Below are 13,423 nucleotides of genomic sequence, written 5' to 3' on the forward strand. Positions count from 1 at the left end.
GTACAAAGCGGATGGTACCTTGTACCACTACTAGTCAGTGCTGCAGGCTCTGGGCCAGCACAGCTCCTCAGCGCTGTTTGTAGTGTTCGTCATCACAAGTCACAGCTGTAATCGAGGCTCTGGTTGCCTGCTAGTGTGTGTTAATAGCTGTCATGTCTTCATTGACAAAGGGTTTGTTAGAGATGGAGCACAAGCTCATATTGGGGAAGGGTGGGGAAGTAAATTAGGCTGTGTTCTCCATGAAGGAGCCTTTCTGGCATTTGCCTGAAGTGATTTAGGCAGACCATGGTAAACTTAAGTTTGCATGGCCCACCTTCTTCCCAAATGAGAGCCCACCATCACGTCACTTCATCGCCTTTTTTGTTTTGTGTAAAAAGAACTAAAATTATTATTCTCCTTTGTTTCAGGATCTTGTGGCGAAAGGTTCTATAATCCAAAAGATTTTCTGTTGCACTTACAATGGCAGCACAATCAAGTATCCACCTTGACTTGCCATATATGCAAAGCACCCTGTCTGAAAGCTGCACGCCTTGTATCTGTAAGTATGAAAGGATATAGAATTCTCCACACTTACATAGCTGACGATGTTTCTTCCACTTCCTGCTTTTCTTTGTGTGTTTTTTGAGTTAATTTGTGCTTAATTTCCTTCATTGTCATCTGTTTTAATAGTATCACAGGATTTCCTCTGTATGGTTAAAGAAGTTACTGAGTCATTAGAGTCGTGATAGTCCTGAGAGTATTTTGCAGAATGGTTGGTTGCACTTTCATCACTATGAACAATGGTACATGAAAAATCAGAAAACATCTAAAATTTATTCATAAAAGAGTGTTATTTTGAGTAGTCTCCAGTGTGACTCTTAAGTGACCAACAGAAATTTGGAAAAACGATGTTAACTGTTCCAAACAATATTGGTGACTGTAAATAAGTATCGCAGAAAAGCAAGATAACAATTAACACTCTTAAGGGGCTAAAGCAAAAAATGATTTATAGAAAAAAATAAAAATATCAGCATTGGACTGATCTGATGAATCTGAAAATATATTAGTCAGACTATATTACAAGGAAAAAATGAGCAGGATTCATCGTACAGTTTAATTGCAGTAAATGTAGTGGCGAGTGAGAGATCTTGACAAGAAGAGGACAGCATGGAATAAACTAAGTATAAAGAAACACAGCAATTTGCAGTTGCAGCTTTGAGCTAGTGTAGTCAGCAAGATTATGGGACACTCATTTTTGGTACTACAGTTTCTAATATTAACTCTCGTCTATTGAAAGCAGTTTGCAGCTGATAATGGGTGATGACTCGATTGTCTTGGAAGATAAAGAGATAACTTGCTCAGTGAGGGACTGAAAGTGTGTGCCAGGTTGAGGTTGAAAGTGAAATGTTACCTCTTGTGGACTATACACCCACCAACTTCTTCCCTACATTTTGAACTTTGCAAAGGCTCTACTGTATTTCTACCTACACTAGTCACCCTTGTGAGTGAGAATATGGTGGAGAGTGACATGGCTATAGTGTAATGTTAGTTTCCTGAATCAATCTTTCACTCTCCAGTGAAGTGTACGCTGATGTGAAAGTTTCTGAGAAATACATAGTTTATAAATGAAGGTACCAACTCGCCAAATAGTAGTGGTATTAGTCGTTGACAGGCTAATAAATAAAATTGAAAACTTTGCTAGCTTCCCTTCCCCTCTCACTACTGGGAGGAGAAGGGTTGGGGTAGGATGGTTGGTGGCTTAGAGGCAGGCAGCAGGGTTATGAACTAGAAAGGCAAGAGTGAGAGGCAGTAGGTGCACAGAATAGGAATGTGGTGCAGGGACACAGGTACCAGTGAGTTCATCCAGTGCACGATGATGATGATGATGATGATATGGAGGAGTGGATTGGGAGGCCATGACAGGACAGAAGACTGGGGAAGGCGATGTAGGTGCAGACCGAGTGAGTGTAGGTCCTGGGACAGGGTGGAGGTGAATGAGGGGCACAGGGACTAGTGAAAATATCCCAGGATTATGGGAATGAAGTATGTGTTGCTAGGACAGATTGCTTCTATGTGGTTCAGAAAAACTATTGTTGTGTGGATGGTGGTGGGGGCGGGATCCAGATGGCACCCATTGAAATCAAGCATGTTGTGCTCAGCAGCATGTACCACTGTTCAGTGGTCAAATCTCTTCTTGGTCCCAGTTTGACAGTGGCCATTTGTTTGAATGGTGGTCATTCCCATATAAAAAGTTTTGCAGAAATTGCAGCTGAGCAGGTGTAAGACATGGCTGCTTTCATAGACCCTGCCTATGATGGTATAGGATAATCTTGACTGGACTGGAATAAGGTGCACTGGGTAGATGAATCAGACAAGTCTTGCACCCAGGTCTTCCACAGAGAAATGTCCCATGTGGCAAGGGATTGGAAGTGAATGTGGCACAGGGATGGACCAGGATGTTGTGTAGGTTTGATGGAGGTAGTGGAATATCACTTTATAGGGATGTGAAGGATTGTGGATAACATGTTCCTCACCTCTGGGCACATTGATAGTCCATGTAGGATATGGTGGCTGACATGCAGTGACCATTTTTTGTCCAAGGTGCTGATTGAGTCCCTTTGTTCGGAAGTGGAGGACAACATTATTTGCCCTCTTTCGGCCGGTCATCGATGACAGCATTGAGGCGCATGACCTGCAATCTTTCTTAAACATTTTTAGAGAAGCTGTTCGGTAAAAAAAAATTAATTTTTACTTTATTTACAGCTTTATATGGCAGTTTCATGATGATGCTGGTGGTGGTGGTGGTGTACCCTTCAATTCGTTAATGGTCGTAGTTGCTGTAATATTTGATGCATATGAAATTTAGCTAGAGCAGAGAGCAGCTACAAAGGTGGATGAGGGTCAGATGCGCAAATGTATGCGGAAGTGTACCACATGACTCTCAGCCAATCGCGCGCCAGTGACATTATTATCTTCATTCTGTGCGGGTCGTGCTGTATTCGGAAGTTCTGACTGTTCATTTCAATCATTGTGTTCAGTGCTGAGTGCTGACTGCCTTCATAGTGTTCATTATGAGTGACGGTAAGCAGTCATGCCAAGTGCTACACAAACAGGCAAGAGGAAGTGTTCCATGTGTACCAATACTTCAAGAGACAATCTTCCGATGAATACACGCTGGCACAAGGCGCGGGTCGCGCCGTTGCCAAATGCCAGGAGCAGACAGCTGAAGCCTTTGGTATTGGTTTGAGGACCGTTCAGAGAATATCCAGCGAAGCTAAGACGTCTATCCAAGCCTGTGGGTCAGCTGTTTTCAAATCATCAGGGAAGCAACACAACCACAAAAAAGAAATGGGTGAGCTAGATGATTTTGCGAAAAACGTTTGCGGCGCATAGTGTTCAGCATGTATGCTGAAGGCGAGTATCCGACAACAGAGAAACTAGTTTCGCATATGAAAGAAGCTGAAAATTTTAATGGAAGCAAATGGTCCATGTTGAGGACACTGAAAGAAATGGGGTTCAGATATCAGAAAACGAACGATGGTAGGAAATCATTAATGGGACGAATCGATATTGCGGCTGCAAGGACTGTGTTTTTAAGAACAATGCAGGAGATCAGAGAAGCTGGAACATTTCAAATTTATTACTTAGATGAAACTTTTCGTTAATCAGAACCATGCAAGGGCTATGTGCTGGAAAATGAGTGATGGGTACGGTGGATTAAAAGTTGCTGTTGGTAAGGGTAACAGAATTATAGTGCTTCATGTCGGATCAGCAGATACTGGCTTTTTTCCCCAGGGTAAGCTGATTTTTAAGGCGTCTAAAGCTAAGAATTCTGAAGATTACCACTCTGAAATGACGTACAGCGTCTTCAAAAAGTGGTTTACCCAACAATTAGTGCCACACATTCCTGCGTCTTCAGTTATAGCCATGGACAATGCCAGCATCCACTCAATTAAAGTGGCCGTGGGTTTCTAGGCGCTATAGTCTGGAGCCGAGCGACCGCTCCGGTCGCAGGTTCGAAACCTGCCTCGGGCATGGATGTGTGTGATGTCCTTAGGTTAGTTAGGTTTAATTGGTTCTAAGTTCTAGGCGACTGATGACCTCAGAAGTTAAGTCGCATAGTGCTCAGAGCCATTTGAACCATTCAATTCGAGTGAACAAAGCTCCAAATGCGAACTCCAAAAAGGCAGACATTATTGCATGGCTGTCATCTAACAGAATACCTTATAACTTGTTGCATACCAGAGCAGAATTTGCTATTTCTTGTCAATCAACACAAGCCTGCATACAGAGTTTGAGACGCAAAGCAGTATGGACACCGTATCATTAGATTACACCCGTACCATCGCCATTACAACCCATTTGAGCTGGTATTGTCTCAGATGAAAGCATAAATTGCAGAAAAGAACAATACATTAAAAATTGCAGATATTGAGAGACTTATACATGAGGCCATAGACAGCATCTCAACATCTGAATGGGCAGCTTGTGTAAGACAAGCAGAAAAACTGCAAGATGAAGATTACGACAGGGAAATTGGTAGGGACACGGTTTGTGGAACCATTTGTCATAAATCTTGCTGAATCTGATTCATCTACATTGGACAGTGAAGATGATTGAGTGGATTTCTTGCTGTGAAGTATGTAAGTAGGAATTACTGCTAATTATTACTTTGCGTGACTCTGCCTGCAGCAGCATAAACAATTATTGGTAGCTGAAGTTTCATCTTTGACCTCGTGACGATGCAGTTTTCTTCATAAAACATATTACGTTCAATTAAGTACACATACTATAAATACCGTAGCAGGTTGCACAATGAAAGAAAATTAGCTTTCAGTAACACATTAAACAATCTGTTTCTGATATCCTTATGGTTACAAATTATTAAAACTTGAAAATGCTTTAAGTGTATTCGATCACTTCACTTGCCTAATGTAAGCAATGCAAAAGTTCGTTTAACGAAACAAATCCTTGTCGTTCGAAAGATGGAACATTAAACACTGACAGTATTTAAAAAAGAATGAAGCTACATCATTATTACTGACAAAATGGTGTGTGTATTGCCTTGAGACTGAAGCTCTTCTGTCTGTGTTTGCTTTACAAATAAACTGTACTTTTGTAAGGGATCCGCCTTGAGCAAAACACAATTGTTTCTTTTTGTGCCATCACTCAGAGACGTTTCATTGAGGTTTCAGCACCATCACTGGGCTTTAATTTCCTTTCTGTTATACAATAGGAAGAATATACGTTACTACTTACTTGTAGATAAATTGAAGTTTTTACAAATCTGAAAACAGCATAAAGTTTTGCATATATACCTTGTTACCACATGCAGTGGTTTTCTTGGTTTTTTATGTTTTTCTTTACAGCTGTTTTACTTTCATAGTCTTTCGTCTTCAACCATATAGAATTTAATGTAGAGAAATTATTTATCTCAATATTTTATATGATTGGGAATGTTGTGATTGAGTTCAATATTAATTAATTCTATGTGGAAGGTTGCATATGTGCGCGTGTGTAAGGATTCTCGTTACTAAGAATGCAGTTTTTAAAGTTCACTGTGGAACGATGTTTATGCTAGCGTGCCATCAGCTGACTCAGTGCACGAACAGACGGAAGGAAATTGGTAGTGTCGCAACTTATCTTCCCTCTATCTATGTGTGCAGAACGTGACCCTCACCCGCCTTTGTAGCTGCTCTCCACTCTTAACATATTGAATTTTTATTTAAACTTGGGTGGAGGTCTGTGTCATCAATCTAGAGAAAATTGATCTGATGCAGTACATTCATGTGTGGTCACGCGCACCAGCTGTAAAGCCAGAGTGAGAGTTCTGCAGGATTCCTCATATTTCACAAACAGTTTGAGATACTGAAATGAGATTTTGACAAATGATAGCAAAAAAGAGGAGAGTATTTTGTCATATAGTTATTATGCAAAACTTCATTATCTGCCATGTTATTCCACTAAATGCAAACTTTTTTGATGTAAGAATGTAATTTTTAAGGGCCATTGATAGTTGGTGAAACTAGAAATGCTATGGATTTTGGAACAACATAAGTGAAGACATTACATGTTTGTTTTTGTTCTGAGCATATGCTTTTTCATAAGCTACAGACCTTACTTTTCCACAGTCGCGTGCACATCATGTTAATGAGGTGATACTGTGTAGCCTACACTGTGTTTCGGCAAAAGAAGCAAATTTTAACATGCCAACGAGAGAAATGTGTAGGTGGTACTCAAAAATTGTCACTCATGATGATTCTCTTGAAGTGGTTAACAAGCCAAGTGAAAATAAATTGCTGCCTTTGTTCCATTTTCAGCAGAGTTCCTTTTAGATACTAACCAAAGTGGAGGTGACAGATCTTTTTGAATGGTCACCATGTAAGTGTGGGCGTGGAGGGGCTCCACTTAATATTTACAAAAAATGTGAGCATAGGCTTCAGTGTAGAACGGCACTTCACATCCAGCACTCGGCATTTCCCCTACAGCACCTGCCCTTAACTCCCACCACTAGTGCTCTCCCCGAGCGTGTCCTGCCGACTGCGCATCTACCAGCCACGTTATTTTGTGCGGACTGTAATAGAAGTCTTGGCGAAGGATATGATTCAGTGTTTACAGTCTTGGATGATATTTGGTGATGAGAAGTGTGTTTCTTTGTGGCTGGTTCTTGGGACAAGTAGGAGGGAGATACCAGCTGCCCAAGTTTTGGAGTTCCATCATGAGGTTTGCCTGTACAGAGGAGCTCATTTGGTGAGGGTATTGCCATTGGGAGATAAGGGTGAGTTTGGGGGTTAAACAGGCAAAGTTTTGATCTGTCGTGGAAAGAGTGAAAGATTGTCAGGATTCGTCCCTTTTTTTTACATTTATGCTAAGTAGAAATGTTTATATAATAACAATATGTGCTTTTTTATGTCTTGACTATGATATTCAATCCTTCCATATGTCTGTTGGGAGAATGGCATTTGTTGGTGGTGGCGCAAGGATTTAGTGAATGCATGCAACACTGTATCCAGAAGTAATGTTTGGGAGGCACTAAGAAAGGAAGGGGTAGGGAAGCAGACTGTACTGAGGATAATAGAGTTATGGCAGGGAGGTGTAAATTGTGTGAAAGTGGGCTGGGGGAGATCAGTACAGCTGAAACAGAAAAATAGCCTTACACAAGGAAGTGTACTATCTCTGTTGCTTTCCAGAACGTTGATGGTGATGGATGACATAATGACACAAGTCGCAAGAGACGGTATAGCAGAAATGTTATTTCTGATGAGTTGATAGTGTGGAGGAATGACAATGAGGAAGTACAGAAGCAGTTAGATTTTTGAGAAGAAGTTGTGCAAGAGTGTGCTTAAAATTTAATGAAAAAAGTATGGACTGGTGGTCAAAACAAGGAAAAAAGGATAAAGTAAGCATGACACTGAGTCGGGAGCAACTGAAAATAGCAGAAACCTTAAAGTATCTTGAGAGCATAATACAGGAAAATGGAAGGGATGGCTAAGAGATAAATGAACAAACAAGGCAAGCTGATAAATTTATGAGGAATGTGAGAGATATGGAACTCAGAAGTATCCCAGGAAAATGCTGAAATATTAAATGTATTATTTACCAATCCTTTTGCATGCTGCAGAAATCTGGGTCATGAATCAAAGGTAAAAAAGTAAGGTGTCAGCAAGTGAAATGAAATTTTTGAGAAGTCAGGTAGGTGTAATGTCAAATGGAAAAGATGGGAAATGAGTGTGAGGGAGATAACATGCGAGGAAACCGTGCAATATAAGATTGAGGTGAAAAGATTAAAATGGTGTGGGTATGTAAGGAAAATGGATGATGTGCGGGAGGGGGGGGGGGGGGGGGGTCCTTGTAAGATAGAATAGAAGAAGATGGAAAGCAAGAGCCCAAGGGAATTTTTTATAAAAATGTGTGGAAGAAAGCATTTGGGAGATAGGAGAAGACTATACTGGTCACAGAGGGATAATGGTAAGACTGGAGAAGATGGAGAGGCTTGTGCTCCTATCAGACTTTCCCAGTGGTGGGACTCTGTACAAGATGACGACAATGACGACGACTACTACTACTACTACTACTACTACTCTAAATTATAAACATTGCTTTTTTTACCTAACCCAGTTTAGTATGTACGCTTGCTTTTTATGTTTGTTAAAAATTAAGTGTTTACTTAAAAATGTGGATTCTTATCATAAAGCAAAATATTTATTAATTGCAGAATTAACCATTTATTAATTTCCATTTGTTTCCCAGCACTATAAATTCCATTCGATTTCATTGTATCAATGCCGGCATTGTCCACATGGGGCAGAGACAGAAGAGGAAATTCAGCAGCATCTCTGCAATATGCACCATAATTTACCAGCGCTTGCAGTGCTGCGTCATTATGAACCCACTAAGGTATGCTCAACATGAGTTGTATTATGTGGTAATTAACTGTCAGTTTTTATTTTCTTTTTATTTTCATATCATCATAATGAAGACAAAGGATATTCTTTAGCTGATGAAGGACGATTATTATTTAGAATTATTATTTGGGCAAAGATTTTAGTACAAAAGAGGGAGTGTTGTGTGAGGTATATTGCCAGATAAAAATTAGTACACCTGGAAAGACAATGTTGATTTTGGTTCGATGAAAGCATATGCCATCTGAGGATAGTAGATGTACTGATAATGGCTTCAGCATCATCTGCCAACAGATAGCAGCTACCAGAGCACCATCTGTGTCTACCCTATAATAGGGAACTCTCACAGCCGGAAAGCTCATTGTGATGCAAATGTGTGAAGCAAGCAGGCAACCATGCCACAGACACACTCATGCTTCCTACAGCTTACTGAGCCCAGGCTTTATGGTCTGAGGTGTGATAAGCTATAACTCTTGTTCACCTTTGGTGTTTCTGGAGGGGGTGCTAACCAGTTTTTGGTATGTTCAAAATGTTGTTAGACCCATTTTTTTGCTGTTCTTGCAATATGAAGGTGACATATTGCTCCAACAGGATAATACTTGCCCACACACTGCCTGTGAAACTCAGCCGGCTCCGAAAGACTTGCAGCAACTTCCCTGGCCAGCACGGTCTCCGGACTTGTCTCTAGTTGAGCGTATGTTGGATATGAGGAGACGAGAAATGACTCATGTGACTTGTCAACCGACAACACTTTAACCAACAACTCTTACAGAACTATGTGAACAGGTTGAGTAGGCATGGCATAATGTATCCCAGGACAGTATTCACCATCCGTATGATCGACTGGATGCCAGAGTCAGTGGCTGCATTGCTGCCTGTGAAGCCTACACCATGTACTAATAAGGGTGTTTCAGCAGAACAACTTGTGCTATTGATCTGTAAATGTAATCGGTTCGTGTACTCCATACACACTGTTGCAAAAATAAAATGTGAGTGAACTGGAAACCTCTAAAAGGGTGTATCAGTTTTTTTCTGGCGACTTATTTGCAGTGTTTTTTTAATGAATTTGAGACAGAGGAATTGAACAACACATGAAAAAATGTGAAACACAGGTGAATATTGTGTATTATAGCAGTGATACAACATTGGGTATGTTTCTATAATTCATGTGAGTGTAGGAGTGTGTTTTTAATGTTGAGTTATGTATCTTATTTTATTAGATCTCTGTCTTGTGGTTGTAGAGTGTTCTACTCTGAAATGTATAAGTGCTCCTACTGACAAGGGAACTTCCCCATTGCACCCCCCTCAGATTTAGTTATAAGTTGGCACAGTGGATAGGCCTTGAAAAACTGAACACAGATCAGTCGAGAAAACCGGAAGTAGTTGTGTGGAACTATGAAAAAAATTAGTAAAATATACAAACTGAGTAGTCCAAGCGAAGACAGGCAACATCAAGGATGGTGGGTGTTATGGAGCGCTGTGGTCCCCTGGTTAGCGAGAGCAGCTACCAAACGAGAGGTCCTAGGTTCGAGTCTTCCCTCGAGTGAAAAGTTTAAGTTTTTATTTTCAGTTTATGTGACAAACTCTTATGTTTTCATCATTTTTTTCGGAGTGATTATCACATCCACAAGAAAACCTAAATCGGGCAAGGTAGAAGAATCTTTTTACCCATTCCCTAAGTGTACAAGTTAGGTGGGTCGACAACACATTCCTGTCATGTGACGCACATGCCATAACCAGTGTCGTATAGAATATATCATATGTTTTCCTGTGGAGGAATCGGTTGAACTATGACCTTGCGATCAAATGTTTTCGGTTCCCATTGGAGAGGCACGTCCTTTCGTCTACTAATCGCACGGTTTTGCGGTGCGGTCGCAAAACACAGATACTAAACTTCTTACAGTGAACAGAGACGTCAATGAACGAACGGACAGATCATACCTTTGCGAAAATAAAGAAAGTAAAATTTTCACTCTAGGCAAGACTTGAACCAAGGACCTCTCGCTCCGCAGCTACTCACGCTAACCACGGGACCACGGCGCTCCTTATGCCTCATACTCCTTGATGTTGCATATGTTGCGCATGGACTACTCAGTTTGTATATTTTACTAATTTTTTTTCATAGTTCCACACAACTTCTTCCTGTTTTCTCGATTGATCTGTGTTCAGTTTTTCAAGGCCTATCCACTGTGCCAACTTATAACTAAATCTGAGGGGGGTGCGATGGGGAGGTTCCCTTGTGAGTAGATCCATTACATCCTTCTCACTGTGTGTCTGTTTCTGCGATCCAGCCATTCAAAATAAAGATATTGAAATTTTCAGTATCCTTCAGAGTGTATCAAAAGAAGAACGTATTTAGTTTCAAATTGTAACTTTTCACTAATGACTTACAATTACCAAAAGCATGAGTGAAATGTGGCGACGGTATATGTGTTTGATGTAATGAAATGGTGGGCTATTTTCAGAGGAATCTGATTTTTGGTTTGAAGTCTTTAAAGTGCTTTGCCTGTGAGATTCTCAGAAATAGACTGCTAATGGCTGTGAAACCTTGGATAATATGGAAGATTTATTAATTGTCATGCTTCCAATATCTGACTTGAAACTTTGATGATTGTGTCAGGGCAAGTGGCAGGCTGAAGGTGCAAAATGTAGAACTGATTTATAACAAGGAATAAAATTAGCTCAAAATTCTGCAAGTTGCCTTTGTCAGTTGAGTAATATGTTGTGCTAAAAAGTCTCATTTATTGAATGAAATTGTTATTGAGTTACTGTGTATTCACGTGTTGATGAACTATGGAGTGTGGTTCCTAATATTAATTTTTACTGTAAGTCCATTGAATTTAACAAAGAAATGTTTTGATGATTTGTCGAGCACAACATCTGATACATTTATTCATTGTACTTTGTTGCAGCAATCCGCACCTGGTGGTGATGTTAACCGGCTAAAGATTGTGAATTTGGAACAGTCTGTATCAGGTGATGTTATAAGCAGACCTTCAGAGTCAGCTCCTGTTGCTGGAGGAGTGGTGACAAGCATTCAGTCTGAAATGTGTGCCCAGGAAGATGATGCTGGTACAAATCAAGCTCCACAGGTTTTATTTAGTCAAATGACTGAAAATGAGATAATTGATGCTGTACAGAATGCTTCATTTGAAATTGTAGAAAATCAAGAAACAGAAGCAGCTCAAGAGAGTGAAGTAGCTGACATTCCAGAAAAAGGTGCATTACCAGGAATTGCCCCTGTGCAATTACCAAAAGACTCATCTGCGCTGCAAGAAACAAATATAAAAGGAGAGGTTTCCGACAGTTCTCCTTGTAAGGAACAAGCTGTGGAGAATAATGATGACGATTATGATCATGATGATGGTGTGGATGAGGATGATGATGTTCAGGTACTTTATTATCAGCTTGCTACGAAGGGTAAACAATGTAGTCATGTGGCTTGCAAAGGTAGCTGTAAACTTAGAAAGTCACACCCAGGAAAAGAATCTCCAGTTAATAAGTTGAAGAACTCTGTGAATGAATTAATAAAAGAAACAGACAGCCAAAATTCATCTGATTCAGTAATCTTATTGACAAAGTCATGCCCAGAAGCTACAGCAAAAGAAAGTGAACTTGCACAGGAACACACAAACTGTGAAGCACTTCTTGGGTCCACACCAAACAAATTTACTACTAAAATTTCCATTCAGAATGCAGAGAGTGGATCTAACATTGATTCTGAGTCTGAAACAAATTCTTGCGCAGAGTCTGTGAACACTACCTATGGTGCAGTTAAACCACAAACAACCCAGGCCTCTGAGGGATCTGCCATGACAGAAGACAGTGTAATACAAGGAGACCAGCGGAAGCAGTTTATGGCCTCGGGTCTTACAGGAGAGGACTTGTATTTGTGTGGCAATGCACGCTGTGAATACCGGGCAGCAACAGCATCTCAGTTACGGGAGCATTTGTGTGTGTGTGATTTGTCACGTGAAGGTGTTCTCAGGTGTCCCCATTGCTCTCGCCCTTTCAAAGCTTTCAACACATTGGTCGACCATCTAAGAATCCATGGTGTACCACGATACTCGTGTGCTCTGTGTACATACCGTGCTACGGCTCCAACAGCTGTTGCCAAGCACCTCAAACATCAACATAAAGTGTCCTGTACAGAAACAGTACCAGTTGACCGTTTTCTCAATAACCATGAGACGGATATGTTTGTAGTCTGTCCAAAGGTAATATTCAGTTCTTTTCAGAAAATAACTAATAGTTTTACTTTAATCTACTACCACGATACTTAGGAATGCCTTGTAAAGTTGAGTTTGTTGCTTAGTACTGTAAATAAATTATTTCCTTTGTTTTACTTTTAACAAAAATTTTTCAGGGCAATTACATCTTTCACCTGTGTGTTTGTCTGTAGTACTGAATGGCAGTCAGCTCATGGTGCTCTGGTGATGTTAGGTGGGTTTCAAAACAGTGGACTAGTCAACACATCATCTCTCTTATTACTGGATACGTCCCAGCAGGCAGTAGTGGTTAGTGCGATAGTGGAACGTTACCGTGGGGTTGGTGGCCAAATCATGTAGATTGTGAGAATGGGTGAGAATGGTAGAAACCTTTGGAAAAAACTGTCACCTATAAGTTTTCCTGCACACAAATGAAGCAAATGGCTGCTGAAATGGTACACAAAGTGGAAAAGCTCTGTGGCATGTCCTCCATCCAGTTGAATAAGGCTTTCTCAGAGTTTCTGATCACTGACTGACTTCAGTTTTTTGTAGCTTCAAGTGAGAGTTCCATTGATTCATCTTACTTTTAAAAACATCAACTTGGGGAACTAAGGTTAGGTGGAATGTGTTGTGCTAATCCCTAACCCATTCAATAATGTATTAGTTATTCTGGCAGCCACGTTATCTGGATTTGGGCTTTCACTATGTATGTGAAGATAAAAATTTTAGAATAATACCAAGGAAGCTGTAGGCCATGTAGAAGCTGCCCACAACTGATAATCACTTTCAATTTGGTAATGGGCTGCTAAGAAAGGAGGGGGGGGGGGGGGGGGG

General features: G+C 40.5%; 1 protein-coding gene across 1 annotated transcript in view; it reads left to right on the forward strand.

The window, feature by feature from the left end:
* Window positions 1–13,423, forward strand: part of LOC126418470 (uncharacterized) — a 146,507-nt gene that overhangs the window by 77,960 nt on the left and 55,124 nt on the right. Inside the window, exons 11-13 of the mRNA XM_050085244.1 lie at window positions 408–538; window positions 8,230–8,376; window positions 11,294–12,598. Of these exons, the coding sequence (XP_049941201.1) occupies window positions 408–538; window positions 8,230–8,376; window positions 11,294–12,598 (1,583 nt within the window). The remainder of the gene's footprint in view (window positions 1–407; window positions 539–8,229; window positions 8,377–11,293; window positions 12,599–13,423) is intronic.

Source organism: Schistocerca serialis, chromosome 9 (assembly GCF_023864345.2).
Source record: "Schistocerca serialis cubense isolate TAMUIC-IGC-003099 chromosome 9, iqSchSeri2.2, whole genome shotgun sequence".
In the NCBI taxonomy this organism is placed as follows: domain Eukaryota; kingdom Metazoa; phylum Arthropoda; class Insecta; order Orthoptera; family Acrididae; genus Schistocerca; species Schistocerca serialis.